This window comes from Lepidochelys kempii, chromosome 5 (genome assembly GCF_965140265.1).
Source record: "Lepidochelys kempii isolate rLepKem1 chromosome 5, rLepKem1.hap2, whole genome shotgun sequence".
NCBI lineage: Eukaryota > Metazoa > Chordata > Testudines > Cheloniidae > Lepidochelys > Lepidochelys kempii.
This window is the reverse complement of record NC_133260.1, coordinates 47,258,486-47,276,363: the sequence shown is the minus strand read 5'-3', so window position 1 is coordinate 47,276,363 and position 17,878 is coordinate 47,258,486. Positions and strand designations below refer to the sequence as shown.

Genomic DNA, 17,878 nt, shown 5'->3' with positions numbered 1-17,878 from the left:
CTGTGTTTATTTTTAATGTCACCCCTTCAAATAATGTTGTAAATTTCTTCCAACTTTTTTTTTTAAGGTTTGGAAAACTCCTAAACAGCTGTGGAGGGCTCAGTTCCTGTAGTTTATCAGAAAAGAAAATTTAAGAGGCTACCTGATCAGTCTATAAGTACCTACATTGGCAGAAATTACCTGATTTCAGGGAATTCTTTGAACTTGCAGACCAACATCATGAGATCCAGTTGTTGGAAGATAAAGTTTTTTAAACATTCAAATGGCAAACAAGATGTAAATTTTTGTCAGGAAGGGTAATTTACCATTGGGACAAATGACCAAGGGACGTGGCTAATACATCACTTGGGAGTATTTAAGATTGGATGTCTTTCTGAAAGATGCTGTAGCTCAATCACAAGTTTTTGCATTTGATGTTGCTCATTTACGTTGCAAAGACGAATAATTTTGTCAGTTGCAGGAATTACTGGGTGAATTCTATCGTCTGTGTTATGTAGGAGATTAGAAGATTATCAAGGCAGATCCTTCAAGTCTTAAAATCAATGACTTGTTTTCTGGAAGGATTGTGAGACTCACAGGCAGGTGGCCAGCAATAGGAGCAGATTTCAACTGGATTAGAGGTAGAGTAATCGTAGCTGCACTGGTATGGCTTTGGGGATGCTTTTGGCACAGTTATTGCTGGTGGCTTGCCCGATTGGAAAGCTGACTAGATCACCCACACCTCTAGATAATGTGCTTAGTTTGCATATGGCAAAGGACAGAGCTACATGTCCCCTGTAAATGGCTGACACTTGAGTCCACGTTGTCTTACTAGTTCACCTAGTGGCTGCATGTAGATGTTGAATAGGACCAAAAAGAGAATTGAGCCTTTATGTGTGTCTTCACAAGTGAGGGATCTAGCAGCAGATGCTCAGTTTCCTATCACTATTGCTTGGGTGCATCCTTCCCTGAGGCACTTAAACCATTTTAGCATGTTACCATGGACTCCTTCTACCTCTCTCAAGGTAGACAAATGTCAACTGCTGCAGAGAGGCCCAGGAGAATGAGAATGGATGTGTGCCTTCTATTCATTGAAAGGCAGGCATCCCTGTAATACCAGAGCAGAGGCCTGGAGAAATTCTTTGTTTCAAGATTTTGTTTTCCACTATGTGCTCAAGTTTCCAACCCTGTCTCTTCATCTGATGCAGAGTGCTAGAAAGGCAAGGAGATCTGTGTTTAATGAGGAAGGGACATTTGGGGACAAGTGCATCAATGACCAAGACTCTCATATGATTCACTAGATCCTCTGTTCCTTGCCCTGTGGTTAGAATCCTGCTGTCCTTTAGCATGCTTTTTTGATGGAGTCCATGGGTCTTAGACCTTCGGCCTTGATTTGACTACAGTCTAGTTGCTTGTCAGAGCTCTTATCACTGCTACAGTGACCTAAGGCTCTGCTCTAGACAGACTTGGGTTTGCTATAAACATCAAATCCGAAGCCCAGGTCCAGGGTGCGACTGGCTGAAGCGGGTTGCACCAGAGGACCTGTGCAAGAGAGGTAAGTGAGAAGGTTCAGGGTTTTAGATCTGTGGCAATAACATGAATGTTGAAATGTATGTCACACCCATTGCCAGCCAACTACCTGAGAGCTCCTTTTGGAACGGTGTAGTCTTTGGTCTGTCACCAAGGAGCACCAGATCAGTTCGTTTTGGCTTATGGTGGCTGCTTCTGGGGCCAGAAGGGCTCAGCTCTGGCCTGGTCCCTGCCTGGCCTGGTGGGGCCAGAAAATTCCCTTCCCTGAGCGGAGCGTATATCCGGCGTCAGCTCTGTCCTTTCCCGCACTGAGGGACTCCCGGCAGCAGGGTGAGGGGACACAGGTGGCGCCGCCCTTCCTTCCCCCTCTCCCTGGGACACGGGGGTTGGCCGGCGGGGCAGTGTCAGGGGTTCCCCAGGACGCCGGAGCAGGGGAGCCGGGCAGCCTGTTGCACGCACGTCCCGCCAGGGGGACGGAGAGGAGCGGGGCTCTGCCGTCTGCGCCTGTGACAGTGGGAGTGACCGCCGCCGCCTCCGCCGCTCTGCCTTCCCCCGCCTGCGGGGCCGCTTATAACCCCCCTCGCCGCCGCACGTCTCTTTCCTGCTGCGCTCAGGGAGCCGCGGGCGGGCGGCGGCGCGGCAGCTTGCAGAGCCCCCGGCCCGGCGGGCCAGGCAGCCATGGGGAGGCAGCTGCTGCTACTCGGCGGGCTCGCCCTGCTCGGCCCCCTGCTCGCCTTCTCCGCGCCGGCGAACGGTGAGTCCCGCGCCGCGCATCCCTCACCTTCCGATCCCGGGCGGTCCAGGGCCCCGCCGCTGTGAGCGAGGCGCTGACCGCTGGTGACGGGGCTGGAGGGCCTGAGCCGAGAGGGGCTCCCCCGTAGTAACCAACGCGCGGGATTTGCTGGGGCTGCAGTGAGAGTCACTGGGCAGGATCTCCCTGAGCGCCTGCGGACGAGGGAGCTCTGCCCGCTCCTGCATCCGACACAGCTGCTCAGAACCCTGGCTTCCTTTCCTGCCTTCTCCCTTGTTTCTCCTGACATCGCTCCTAGCGGCTCCAGGACCAGCCGATTTGATAATGACTAGACTTAATCCCCGCCTCTCCCCATAGACAACAGGAGGGCTTGTTTATTTAAGGGACAATGTGGTTACATTGTGCTTAGCTGTGTTCCCCCACCACTTTAGAGAGACAACGTGGGGGAGTTGATATCTTTTTACGGGACCCACTGCGGTTGGTGAGAGAAGCTTTGGAGCTACCCAGAGCTCTTCTTCGGGTGTGGGAAAGTTACCCACAGAAGTTGGCCCAGTGACCCCTTCCCCCCCCCCCTTGTCTCCCTAATGTCCTGGAAAAACACAAGGCTGCAAAAACTCTGTAGACAATATCTCCTTAACATTCTGTGGCAGTTGACTGGGGAGTCAGGAGACCTGAATATTCTTCCTGCCTCTATTACTGACTACTTGTCTAACCTAAATCTTTTAATTTCCCTGAACTTCAGTTTCTCTAACGAAAAGGAGGATAGGATTAAAATTCAAAATAATCTGGAGAACTGGTCTGAAGTAAATAGGATGAAATTCAGTAAGGACACATGCAAAGTACTCCATTTGGAAAGGAACAATCAACTTCACACATACAAAATGGGAAATGACTGCCTAGGCAGGAGTACTAGGGAAAGGGATCTGGGGGGTATAGGGGATCACAAACGAAATATGAGTCAACAATGTAACGCTGTTGGGGGGAAAAAAGCAAACTTCATTCTGGGCTATATCAGCAGGAATGTTATAAACAAAACGTGAGAATTCTTCCACTCTAATCTGCATGGATAAGGCCTCAACTGGAAGTATTGTGTCCAGTCCTGGGCATAACATTTCAGGAAAGATGTGGACAGGGGAAAGCAGCAAAAATGATTAAAGGTCTAGTAAACATGACCCATGTGGAAAGATTGAAAAAAATCAATTTGTTTAGTCTGGAGAAGAGAAGACTGGGGAGGAAGATAACGGTATTCAAGTACATAAAAGGTTGTTATAAAGAAGAGCAGGGGTGGCCAACCTGTGGCTCCAGAGCTCCATGCAGCTCTTCAGAAGTTAATATGCGGTTTCTTGCATAGGTGCAGACTCCGGGGCTGGAGCTACAGGTGCCAACTTTCCACTGCTCAACCCCGGGCCCTGCCCCCACTCCACCCTTTACCCCAAGGCCCCCGCTCCTTCCTGCCCCCCCCGAACCTGCTGCACCCTTGCTCCTCCCCCCTCCATCCCAGACCTTCCTGTACACTGCGAAACAGCTGATCACAGCAGGAAGGAAGGGAGAGGTGTTGATCGGCAGGGCTGCTGGCGGGCAGGAAGTGCTGGCGGGAGGGCTGCTGATGTTACTGTGGGTCTTTGGCAATGTACATTAGTAAATTCTGGATCCTTCTCAGGCTCAGGTTGGCCACCCCTGAAGAAGAGGGTGAAAAATTGCTCTCCTTAACCTCTGAAGATAGGACAAGAAGAAATGGGCTTAAATTGCAGCAAGAGAGGTTTAGGTTGAACATTAGGAAAAATTTCCTAACCATCAAGGTAGTTAAGCACTGGAACAAATTGCCTAAGGAGGCTGTGGCATTTCCATCACTGGAGTCTTTTGAGAACAGGTTAAACAAAACCCTAGCCTCAGTTTTGCCAGAAGATGGGAATGGGCAACAGGAGATGGATCACTTGATGATTACCTGTTCTGTTCATTCCCTCTGAATCACCTGGCATTGGCCATTGTCGGAAGACAGGATACTGGTCTAGATGGACCTTTGGTCTGATCCAGTATGGCCGTTCTTATGTTCTATACACCTATCCGAAATGGTCTAGTTGTTACTTAGCCCTGCCTTGAGTGCAGGGGTCTGGATTAGATGACCTATTGAGGTCCTTCCAGACCTACACTTTTATTATTATATAAAATGGGAATAACGTTGCTTAACTGCCTTGTTAAAGGATTTTTAGATCTACAGATCTTGCAGCTTGGCCAATAAAGACAGACTAATCAGTTCCACTTACTAGTTCTCCTGCATCAGTGTTACCCTATCTGAGTTGCAAACACTATAACAGAACCTTTAAATTAAAAAAACCCCAGTTTTCATTGACGAAAATAAATGACCATTCTAGTAGCACAAGTTTTTCCATTGATACTGTGCCTCTATGTGGATGATACTGCATCAAATTGTCAGTTGCGAATATGGCAATAGGAGTACTTAATCAATTCTTGTCATCAATGAAAATTTGATACATGGAGGTGCGTGTGTGTGTATGTTTTGTCTGTTTGAAAAGCTTTTATTATGGATTTAGATCTCATTTTACCTTGAGGTTTAAACATTTAGTTCATACAATTTAGGTTAAATTTACTGTTTTAGGATAAGATTGGGTAGAGTTTTAGTTTTTAGGATGATCTGCTTTAGCAGTTTTCTGTGTATTTCTGTCATCATTGTATGATGGTGATAGGAATAAATGCTATTTTTAAAGCATATTTTTATTGATGATATAAGTTTAACATACATCAGACATTTCAACAGTAACATAAAATCGTTTTAAAATATATTTTAAATGACATAGGTCTAAATCATTGTCAGAATCTGACAATGTCAGAGCTATTCTGTGAACAAAATTAATTAGACTTTGATTCAACTAGTGCTTCCTGAGTATGTGATAAACAGAAGCTATATGACAAGGTGTTTACTGTATGACATTTTTAAAATTATATTTTCCCTGGAAGGTGTTTATTATATTTTATGACTATCTTTCCAGTGTAAAAAGAAAAGGAGTACTTGTGGCACCTTAGAGACTAACAAATTTATTTGAGCGTAAGCTTTCATGAGCTACAGCTCAATTCATCGGATGTACGGCTGCTACTCTGAAATCTGTTTCCAGTGTAGGATCTTTAGATTGCCACTGAGTGGTGTAAACCTAAAAGAAATTTAGTTAAAATCTATGCCAAGTAATGCCAGTATAAAAATATTGTTGAATGTTGCTTTTCACTGTACAGAAACAGTAAATGTGGGTCCCTGTAACTCACTCCAAAAAAGATATAAATTATGTAACAGTTTGACTGTTAAAGGGCATTCATGGAGTAGAATAATGTATAATTCTTATTTATTGTATCTTATAAAAAGAATTATAATGCTACATTTTACAGAATTAAAAAGGTAGTTATCAAGTTACATGGAAAAACATTAGCCTTTTTGTCCCACTAAACAGAAATCATTAAATGGTTACCATTTCTCAGAAGGTTTACTGTTACAAAAGCAATCCTCTTTCTTCTGTCATACAGAACTATACTTCACCCAAACCTTTGAACTTCCTTATTTTGTTTGTGTACACTACTAAATTGCCAAAGAATTAGTTATGTACATATTGAATATGCTAATCAATTCAATAATACCGTGGGGGGCTGGAAAAAGGGCTTAGAGCCTTTCACCAAGAGGCCACAGGTATGAATGCAGATATAGGCAATAGTGATCAAAAGTCACTCTTGAGGAGCTGATGATTGTTCAGTCACCTGTGTAAAATGAGGTAGTTATTTGCCACCGTGTTCAGGTTTCCACATCACAAAAGCGGTATTACAGCTAGCATAGATTGTGAATTCCTTAGGGTATGGTTTTTGCTTTTGTCTGTAAAGTGCCATGCACATTTATGGCACTATATAAATAGCTTACAATTTTGTTCTGAAAGTCACAAGGTGGGTGAAGTAGTATCTTTTACTGGGACAACTTCTGTTGATGTTTTGAGCTGCACAGAGCTCTTCTTCAGATTCTGGCAGTCAGGCCAAGAAATTAATCTATTGGAGTCTGAATTACCCTTCCATCTTTGGAGAAGGATCTGTTCTGAACAGGTTATAAGTATATTGGTGTGGCAGAGTGGGGAAGTTTGTACTGCTTGTGGTGCACTTGTTCTGTGGATGAACTGGATCGATTTCCAGTGCTGCAAATACAATGCTTTCATAAAAAAGGAAGTTAACTTGAAAAAAATGCATAAATATACCTAAATGTAGTCAGTCCAGAGAATTGGTGGAAAGATTTCAAGAACTTAACTTTGATATACCTGAAAAGGTAATTCTTAAATGTTTAACTGAAAACTTTTGTTCAAAGGATGATTTTAAGCAAGGCTCTTCAGCAGTAAGAAACAAGTTTAAAAATGAGAGTTTTTGCTATTTTATCAGATAAATAAGTGAAAAACTTAGAAAAATTGAATTGTTTTATACTTTTCAGATATATCCATCTGCTTCCCTCTAAAAACTTTGTCTGTTATGGAGTCTTGAAAATTCAACTTGCCAAGGGCAAGTAGGTTTTTAGTGTGTTTGATGGATATTAGTTTTTTCATAATTAACTACTACAATATAGGGTGAGCAAATAGATGTGTCTGGGGAAGTACATTTTCAAGGTGGTTTGAAAAGCATTAGTGTTAGGGGTAGAAAGGCATCTTTCTTCCCTGCTGAGTGTCAATAATGATAGTGATTTTGAGTCTTCCAACTTTTGTCTCCTTTTTATGGTTTTTACCTTTTCTTGTCTTGTTCTTCTCATATGGCCATACTCAAATAGTAGCACTTCAGACCTGGAGATGGCTTTAAAGAGAAAATCACAAAGATAACACAGTCAGAGTCAGTTTCTGTTTTGCAGACAGCTCCATGTGTAAAGATCTGCTTTGATGAGCAGGGGGTTGGACTAGATGACCTCCTGAGGTCCCTTCCAACCCTGATATTCTAAGATGTGGCTTTTGTTTTTGTTGCTCCCCCAAAGATGGAATAAAAAACTGAGGCTATGTCTACATTACGCAGCTTTTAGTGACACGGCAGTGTAGCTGCTGTTTGTTGGCAGGAGAAAGGTCTCCTGCCAACAAAGAAGTTCCACCCCCGCAAGAGAGCGCTTCTGCTGACAATGCTCTGTTCACACTTTTCATCAGTAACACTTTTTTTTTTTTTGGGGGGGGGGGTGTTTTGTTTAAGATCCCTGAGCGACAGAAGTTTTTCTGACAAAGTTCTAGTGTAGACAATGGCTGATATACTAATCAGGAGGGCCAGCAATATTTGCTAGACCCATCATATTGCACTTTATGGAATACAGTGCAATATGTGTTTTAAAAAAATAAATACAAAGGATTTTGAGAACACTTATTTGAGCCCTGTACATCTCTTCAGCAGATCCCAATTTGAGAACCTGTGCCAAGATCACAGGCAACTAGAAATATCATACTGATACTAAGCTTTATTTACTTACAAAAGTCCTTATTAGAAGCAGAGGAATAACCGTATAAACCAGTGTTTCAGCTGCACAGCAGCTAGAGCAAGATGGAATATTTCATCCTGCTCTTTCTCAGCTGCCAGCAAACTTTTCTAATTCCATTGTCCAAACATTTTATTATATGCTAGCAGTCCTGTCATATTAGCAAGGATAACATCACAGACAGTCATGATCATCAAGGGATTGTGACCTCTTCCAAAGAATTGGATAAGAGCTTAGAGAAAGCAGGGATAATTATTTCAGTGATATAATGCCATGACTGTAACTATTGAAAGATTTGAATTCTCCTCCAAGATTATTTGTATTATTAAGAATAGTGAAATAAAGTATGATCAAATAAATATAAATCATGTAACTTTCCATTTTTCAAACTCATTGCCTAAGGCAGTGGTTCTCAAACTTTTGTATTGGTGATCCCTTTCACACAGCAAGTTTCTGAGTATAACCCCTCCCCCCTTAAATATAAAAAAAGTTTTTAATTTATCGCTATTATAAATGCTGGAGGCAAAGCAGGGTTTGGGGGTGGAGGCTGACAGCTTGCAACCCCCACGTAATAACCTTGTGGCCCCCTGAGGGGCCTCAGGTATGTGATAGGATAGGAAACTAGCGTAGCTATGGATATTTATAGTAGTTTTCAAATGGTTTCAGTACAACTACTGTATTCTTGGTAGCTTTGTTGTGATATCCCATTGTGTCTGATATCCCACTGTCTATGCAGAGTTCTTTGTTTCCTGGTGATCCCGCGAAGGCCTCATGCTTCAGATCAGGGTTCAGTCTTTTTTTTTATTATTATGACATGTAAGAGCTTTCATTCTCCCCTCCCCCTTTCCTTTTGCTGACACAAGCCTCAGAAATCTTCTGAATAGCTTCAATTTTCTACAAAGGCCTCATGCTTCAGGTCAGGGTTCAGCAGAATCTTTTTTTTTTATTCTGACATCATGTAAAAGCTTTTATCCCCCCCACCCCCTTTTGCTGACACAAGCCTCAGAAATCTTCTGAATGTCCTCACTTTTCTGCTTGAGCACTACTGCTTTTAAAGGTTTCAGAGGAGCAGCCTTGTTAGTCTGTATCCGCAAAAAGAACAGGAGTACTTGTGGCACCTTAGAAACTAACCAGTTTATTGCAGCATAAGCTTTTGTGGGCTACAACTCACTTCATCAGATGCATAGAATGGAACATATAGTAAGAAGATAGATAGATAGATAGATATACTGTGACAAAGCTCTGTCCTTGCCTCCGTGGGTCCCAACGTTTCCTGGCGGATTTCACTAGCCTCAGAGGCTCACTGTGACCCTCCACGTAACCCATCTCTCTCTAGAGACCAGGGTCACAGTCTACTGAGCCATTTTCATCATAAGCCAGCGAGGGAGGTGAGGAGAAGTTATCCTTCCTGCGCAGTCTCTGTTGTCTCCCAGTCTCAGTGATTAATCAGGGGGCAAAGGTGAGGGGGAGGAAACCCAGGCCCACCCTCTACTCTGGGCTCCAGCCCAGGGACCCTAATAGTATCAGCTATGGTAGCTGACCTTTTGGAAACATGACATGTACAATTCCCTGGGCTACTTCCCCCACAGCAGCCCTCACTACCTCAAGCTCCACTTCACCCTTACCTCAGGGCCTCCTTCCTTGTGCCTGATGTGGTGTGTACTACACAGCCTCTCCAACAGCGCAACTTCCTCCCACAGCTCCTGACATGCACACCCACCTGACTGACTGGGAGGCTTTTAAATAGTTTCAGCCAGCCCCTGATTGGCTTCAGGTGTCCCAATCAACCTAGCGGTCTCCCTGGAAAGTTCTTAATTGGCCCCAGGTGTCTTAATTGACCTGGAGCAGCTGCTATTTCACTTATCCTGGTACCAAGGATTTGTTTAGCCTGGAGCTACTATATCTATCTCCCACTACTTTTCCATAGCCATCTGGCCTTGCCCCGTCACAATACATACAGATAAGTTGGAAGTTGCCATACAAACTGTGAGAGGCTAATTAGTTAAGATGAGCTATTATCAGCAGAAGAAAAAAAACTTTTGTAGTGATAATCAAGATGGCCCATTTAGACAGTTGACAAGAAGGTGTGAGGATACTTACCTTAGGGAAATGGATTCAATATGTGTAATGACCAACCACTCCCAGTCTCGATTCAAACCCAAGTTAATGGGTTATTTAAAATAAATGCAGACATGAAACTTTTTCTATCCTGAACTTCCAATTTTCCTTTTTATCTTGTACAGCACCATGCACATTGTCGGGGCTTAACAAATTATCACTGTAACCCTTTTGCTAGGTGGTGTCGGCAGCAATAAAGGCAATGTTCAATATCTCTGAGGTTTTCTCAGCATTACAAAACAGAACTGACTAGAGCTCCACCCAAGAAGTTTGGGAAAACTAAACACACCCCTTGGTGCCTCAAAGAAGCAATACTTCCCCACTCACAAGCACTGAGTCTGTGTATAACAAAATACAACTTTTATTAAAATGGAGAGGGATTTCATCACTAATTAGGAAAAATCGTGCAACAATAATTCAAAAGCATTCAAACCACAAGTAAACACCCACACACAGTATCTTGGATGGTAGTATTTTGCCTCAGTTTCCCACCTTGGGGCGTGAAAGTCTGACAGATGAACGTCCCTTTAACAAACCACTCCCCTTTCCCTCTGCTGCACCCAAGTCACAGCTGGTTATCCAAAGTTAGCAAAGTCCCAGAGTTCAGGGGTGTATTCGTACGGGTTCACCTCCCACCCCTGAAAGGGGGCGCCAAGCAATGCTTCTGCTGCTGTTGCTCCCGCTGCTTGCTGCTGCCTCTGCTGTGGTTCATTGCTGTCACGTTTATCTCTGCTGCTGCATGCTGCTGCCACCTCTACCTCTCGCCACAATGGTACGTTCTTAGGCTCTATCACTTAGCCCCATTCTCAGTGATTTCACTAGACAGCGGGGAGCCTTGCTACTGCTGCACCTTCTGCACTGTCTTTCACCAGGTCTATAGTTCAGACTCCTGGACCTGCTTATCAGTGATTTCAGCTTTGGCAATCACTGGGCAGAAACAAGAACTCTCAATTAAGTTAGATCAGCTCAAAGGAGGGTCAGTTGATCTCTAGGACACTTTAAACAGAGTCCACACCACCAAGTAGGAATACCTGTCCTCACCTCCTCTGACTTTCACTTGACTTTGGCATCACTGCCCCCCGGGTTAATGAGTGAGGTTAAATTTAGAGTGACCCCCCCACACACACACACGGTAAAGCAGCATTCTGTACAGTTCTGCTACCTTTTAGTCGTACTGTTAAGATAGGAACATTTTATTACATGTGTGCTCAAGACAAAAATGTCTTCCCTATAGCAGACTTCAGTGCAGAGATTCCCTAACTGTCATTTAAATTCAGGATTGAGACACAGGTCAAAATTCTGTACTAAACACAGTAGAACACATGGAGGTGTTATTCACTGCTCTGTTGATAAGGTTGAATTGAGTTTTGCACTTAAAGAAGGAATTAAACCTCTTTGTATGAAGAATACATTGTCGTTTCCCCCAAATTAGAGTACTTTTTGAGTACAGAATTAATTTTCTGAAAATGAACAAGTAATTAGAGTTAAAATTAATTTTAAAATGGATCCTTAAAGAAAAGTGATCTGTCTGACCTTTTTTTTGTCCTGAATGATACAGCCAATGCAATCTGTTTTGTAGACTCTTAAAACTTTCCATGTAGTTAAAATTCATTTAAATCTTGTACATAAGCTACATAAATTAGCTAAGCTATTAACAATTGTATTAATTGTAATCGTTATATGAATTGTAGGCAAGTTTAACTGTTCAGGTCAACTCTTAACTACAGACATCATGACATCAGAGGAACTCAATCAGTCATCACCCATCCTCTATTGGTAATTTCCATGCTACAGTTCTTTTGGTTGCAATGAATCAGTAGTGTGAAAGAGATTGGACTCATGTTGAGACTTCTCATTGGTAGATGACTAAGCCCCAGCTGTCACTGCTTGTTAAAGGTTCTGCAGCCACATGCTAGCTTGGACATCAATGGATGAAAAACTGTCCATAGACTTCAGAGTAGCAGCCGTGTTAATCTGTATCCGCAAAAAAAAAAAAAAAAAAAAAAGGAGTACTTGTGGCACCTTAGAGACTAACAAATATATTTGAGCACAAGCTTTCGTGTGCTACAGTTCACTTCATCTTGACTTCTCTGTGGAGTCCTTTAAAGTGCAGAGACATTAGGACTTGAGTTTGTCCTCTACCCCAGGTTCCCACTCCACATAGCACTGATCTGGCTAATTCAGCCCCCTTCACCAAACACAGCTCTTCTTTTCCTCTTCCCTCCATCAAGCTCCCACACATTGCTGCTCCCCACATTCCCACTCAGCTCACATGCAGCCATAGCTCTCCTTCCCTGGGCTCTACATGCTGCTGTTTGCTGATGTTGAGGGAGGTGAGGAGGACAGTGAGGTGGGGTTTAAGGGTCAGATTAACCAATACTCTGTGCTGCTCTGGTGATGCAAAGCAGCTGTAAATCCAGTGTAACTGGCCAGTGTGTTTGTGAAACAGGAAAGAAAAAAAATTTTTGCACTGATAACAGTGGAATTGAAGTCCTGTATCCACAGAGCAGGTGTGCAGTGCAGATACCAGAAGCGTCTTCACACTCTTTCACAATACGTCCCTCAACCCTGACCTGGAAGAATAATCTCTAGGCATGAGAAGTTTAATTCTTGTCCTGTCTATTGCAACCAGTACCCAGGGGTGTCATTTGTGACAGAAGTTAAGTACAGGACTGAAATCACCTGTGTGTTTCACATGGGCCTCGGAACAGTTGTCAGATAGTTAAAACTTACAAGCCTGTGTTGACTGGAAGTGGTGAACTTAGAGCAGTTCTTTTTCAAGGCCATCCAGCCACCCTGACTAATCTTTAAAAATAACGTGAAAAGATCCTGAGATGCATCATCCCCTACTCTGATCTCAACCTTCTGTGAGTCTAAAGTGGTCAGCATGTCAGGCTGAGCAGAGTCTATTGGTCCTCTCTCCTGCACATCCTGTTTAAAAAGGAGTACTTGTGGCACCTTAGAGACTAACAAATTTATTTTGCGAATACAGACTAACACAGCTGCTACTCTGAAACCCATTTTTAAAGAGGCATGTCTGCTTGCCATGTGTTCTCCAGGGACACTTCAGCCCACTCCCCCAGTCCTGCTGGTACCCCCTCCATAGACAGCCATTATTCCTTAGCGGTGGGGCAGTAGCTGAGTCATGCAAAATTTATTAGGGCTTGTCTACATGGGAAAATTGACTGGAATAGCTATTGCAGAATAGCTCCCTGTGTGGACACTCTTAGGCCTGGTCTATACTTAAGTTAAATCAGCATAACTATGCGGCTTAAGGGTATGAAAAATTCACATCCCATGAGCACCGTAGCTATGCCAACTTAATCCCCAGTGTAGATGTGGCTAGGTCAGTGGAAGAATGCTTCAGTTGACCTAGCTACCATTGCTTAGAGAGGTGGATTACCTACAATGACAGAAAAACCCCTTCTGACACTATAGGAAACACATGCTACATTGCCTCAGCAGCACAACTGTAGGACAGTGCTATAGAGTAGACATGGCCTTATTCCAAAGAGGATTAAGCTAAATCAGAAAAAGGCCCTCTGAGCATGGGAGCTATTGCACAGTAGCAGTTTTGATCCATTTCCCCTTGTAGACAAGCCCTTAGACGTATTCAATATATAATACAAAATGGAATCAATAATTTGTTACAAATCTATCACATTCTGCCAAAGAACCCTCTCCTGATTCCTACTTCCCTGTCAGAGTCACTGAACCATGCTGCAGAATGCCTCCATTATGTTTTAAAAGTGCCCCAGGAGCTTCCCAAATGCACAAAAAGTCTGTGTAAGCCCCATAGCCATTCCCTTATGGTAACAAATACAATTGTAAAATTATTTAAGTTGAATTTATGTCGATCTTATGATGAAAACAAGGGTAAAAGCCACTCCGTTGGGATGGGACTACGCAAGGCATGACTTTTTGTCCCATTCCAGTGACAAAGGGAGGGGAAACCTATATGGGGGTGAATGAGACTTTTGCCTTCTCTGGAAGAATATCCTGATCATTTGAAATTTTATAACTGTTTTGGTGGCAGGATCCTATTTAAACTTAATATTTCAGTGGAAAGTACTCTCTTCTGGCTATGTGCTTGTCATTACTATTGCTCCTAATGGGAGTTTTATGCATGAGTATCAAGGAAACACTAGACCCCCTCTGACACAACTGTAGGAAGATTCTGGCAAAGCTAGTCAAAGGGTAATAGGATTTATTAATTGTGTTACCACGGCACCTAGAGGCCCCAACCAAGATCAGGGCCTCATTGAGCGTGGCACATATATATACATACACACCAGCCGCACACATCAGTCCCTTGTCCTAAAGAGCTTACAATATAAACAGAGAACAGATAAAGGGAGGGGAGAGAGGAAGTATCCAAATCTTACAGATGCGTAACTGGGGCAAAGAGAGATTAAGCAACTTGTCAAATGTCATGTAGCTGTAGGCAATCTCTAGCAGCACCAGGAATTGAAAATGGATCTCCAGAGTCCCAGTGCAATGATGTAACCACACCACCATCCTTCCTCTTGGTAAATAGTTTTCTAGCTTGCAAATAGTATGCAAATATCTTGCCTACTAATCTTCATGTTTTTTATTTCTCAGACACCACTTCCTGGAATGGCACACACCGGTTAAGAACCTTTGCATCTTATCACAAAGATGACAACTATGAACATATACCTTTTCAAGACATCGACAGTGATACTGAAAGTGATTTAGAAGTTGGATCAGGATTAAGCAATCTAACTAGAGCCAATCAAACTAAAGCACAAACAAGATTCATCTCTCATGATGCTAAAAGATACCTGACTAGTCAATGGTTGACTCGTTTTGTTCCTTCAGTTTACACTTTAGTGGTTATGCTGAGTCTCCCTCTGAATATTACAGCAATACTTGTGTTCCTGATAAAAATGAAAATTAAAAAGCCAGCTACAGTATACATGCTGAATCTGGCCTCTGCAGATGTATTGTTTGTAAGTGTGCTTCCTTTTAAGATCGCATACCATTTTTCTGGAAACAACTGGGTGTTCGGACCTGAAATGTGTCGGCTCATCACCGCTGCCTTCTACTGTAACATGTACTGTTCGGTACTGCTGATGACTGTTATTAGCATTGATCGTTTCTTAGCCGTGGTGTATCCTATGCAATCTCTCTCATGGCGTACATTAATGCGTGCCTCGTTGATCTGCTTTACCATATGGCTTATAGCCATAGTTGGTGTTATACCAATTCTCATCACAGAGCAAACTATGAAAATATCTGAGTTAAACATTACAACCTGCCATGATGTGCTAAAAGAATCTGAACTTAAGAGATATTACCATAATTTCTTCACCATTTTCTCTTCCATTTTCTTTTTTGTGCCATTAATAATTTCTTCTGTCTGTTATGTGTGTATTATCCGATGTCTTATCTCTTCTAATATTGTTGCAAAACAAAGTAAGAAGACACGTGCTTTACTCTTGTCTGCCGCTGTTTTCTCTATTTTTATTATTTGTTTTGGACCAACAAATGTCCTTTTATTAATTCATTACTTATCTTTTCCTTACAACCACCAGTTAGAATACATCTATTTTGCCTATCTCCTCTGTGCTTGTATCAGCAGTGTAAGCTGCTGCATTGATCCTTTGATTTATTACTACGCTTCCTCTGAGTGTCAGAGACAGGTTGGCAATCTCTTGTGCTGTAAAGAGAGTTCTGAACCTACCAGTAGTAGCAGCAGTGGTCAGTTAATGGCTAGGACCAGTAGAAGGGATACCTGCTCCAGTAATCAGAGTAACAGTGTCTACAAGAAGTTGCTAACATAATGTTTTTGGATAAATGTACATCATACATTCTTTGAAGATTTTATACAGCTTCAGTAAAAATACCCTATTGTATCCAAGAATTGCACAATTTGGGGCAGATCTTAACTGAGACATATAGTAGGGTAGATTCATTACAGTAATACATAATTCTAAACACAAAACAGGAATCTGTGTATTTATATGTATATAGGTGAAATGGGAGGAAGCAATATAAAGAACTTTTATAAAAGCTGTTGGATATTATTTTCAGATAAATCCAAGCAAACCCTTTTAAGATTTGCAGTTCAGTCTATTGTAAAATTCTGTGAAATATTTCCTGTTTTAGCATTTTAAACAACCCCAAAATTGTTTCTATACTTATAACTGAAATGTATCAAATCATCTCTCCATTATATTGTGAATGAAATGAAAATGGTTTACCAGCCAAGCTATTTTTTCAATGTCATTATTTATAGGTTTAGCTATACAATTAAGTTTTTGAATATCATTGTGCATTTTTGGGGATCTCAGAGTGTGGATACTGCATTTCTCCATGTTTTACATAGAAGTTTATGAAGTGGATTTTAACAAACAAAAGCCAGTTTTGACAATCGAGCTTGTCAGATAAAAAAAATGCACGGCAGCTAGGACTACCTTTTGTATCATAGTTCTCACATAATATCATTGAACTTGCCACTGGAAAAAAAACTCTTGTAGGGTCCCTGGTTTAGACCATGCTACCATTAGAGCAAAATTTCCCCAAAAGTCAATGTTAATATGCATCCACAAAAATTGACACTTCAAAATAAGCATTTTCACATGCTATTGCTCTGTCTGCGTGCATTACCATGCATTTGTACTCTTTTTATACCACTTGGCACCTACTGTTTTGCAACTTACAAATGCCTTTTTTCCTGTATGCAATGTAAGTAGGCCACATCACTTAGAAGTTTGTCCTCTATCCCACATGAGAGCAAGTCTGAGCAGTTTTGAAATAGTTCATGTTAAGTTTGTTATAAATGTTTAGTTCCAGAGCCAGCCTCATCCTGCATGTATAGCATCATTTTACTTTAAAGTGTTACTATGTGCTTATAGCACAAAGTAACAGGACATCTGTTCTGAAAATGAACTGTATAGATAATAGGACTTAATTTGGTTTCTCTTTTCCAATACAGTGACAACAATGAGGATCATGTAAATTTTGTAACAGCAGATTGTCAATAAACAGCATTAGCTTGCCATATTCAGAGTGAATAAAGTCCCCTGTCCATTACAAAAGAGAGAGAAAGAAATAAATTTAACTTTCAAGCAGGTACTGTGAAAATGGCAAACTCCTGCCCAAACGTAATTTATTTTACCTTTTTTCCTTTTGTGATGGAGTTAAACTTGTTTGCTGCAAATATTGAGCACTAGTCCTCTCCTGATTGATGAGTCTTCCTGTGTTTCCATGCTTGAGGATGGGGATTGCTTCTTCATTTTACCATGTGTTAATTGGACATTTGTTTCAGTATCCTAACACTTTGTTTGATACTGGTTTATTTTTAGAAATTCAGAAGAGTCTGTGTAGTCAGTTTCAGTAGGTGAAGAAGTACACGCTGAAAGGAAAGGAAATGTATTTTGGAAATGGCTTGTCATCATAATGGGAATTCTGTTTTCTTCCTTTCAGTCTGTCTTTGGATAAAATTACATGAAACTAGACATTTCCTTAAACACCACCAATTCAACTGTATTTTATGAAGCTGCATGCTTTTCTAACTGTGTAGTTTTACAGACTTAAGTAAAATCTGTAAATATTTAGCATTTTTGTATGTTATTTTATAATTCCCTGGATTAATCAAGTAGACTAATCCATATTTTATCACTTCATGGAAATCGTAATATAATACAGGACATAACTGTTTAATTTTTTTAACACTTTGGAACTTCAGTTACTTTGAACTAATAATAAACATGTAAACTTCCTCTGATGTGTGTGATTGACTCCACAGTGCAACTAAGATTTCTATACTGGAGTCCAACCATGCATTCTTTGAGCACTTAAAACTCCTTCTGACATCTGTGAGGGTTTTGGGTGTGCAAGGAATGTGGGATTGGACCCTTTATGGGTTTCCCAAATACAAACATTGCAGAACAATCCTTTGGCGTTTCCTCAGCCCAGATGTGTCTTTGTATAATGGATCTACTACATGTAGTGAAATTCTATCCTTATAGGATGATACTGCACCTACAATCACA

The 17,878-nt window shown here is 41.8% G+C and overlaps 1 protein-coding gene across 1 annotated transcript; it reads left to right on the top strand.

Moving 5' to 3' along the window:
• Positions 1–1,968: 1,968 nt before the first annotated feature.
• F2R (coagulation factor II thrombin receptor) lies at positions 1,969–17,605 on the top strand. Its single transcript, XM_073344190.1, has 2 exons — positions 1,969–2,263; positions 14,460–17,605. Exons 1-2 carry the CDS (start codon positions 2,188–2,190, stop codon positions 15,662–15,664), a joined length of 1,281 nt encoding a protein of 426 aa, XP_073200291.1. The 5' UTR covers positions 1,969–2,187; the 3' UTR covers positions 15,665–17,605.
• The last annotated feature ends 273 nt before the right edge of the window (positions 17,606–17,878 follow it).

Coding starts and splice junctions, on each gene's coding strand:
- F2R (XM_073344190.1), top strand. CDS start 2,188: ATGGGGAGGCAGCTGCTGCTACTCGGCGGGCTCGCCCTGCTCGGCCCC. Junction 2,264..14,459: donor CTTCTCCGCGCCGGCGAACG/GTGAGTCCCGCG, acceptor TTTATTTCTCAG/ACACCACTTCCTGGAATGGC.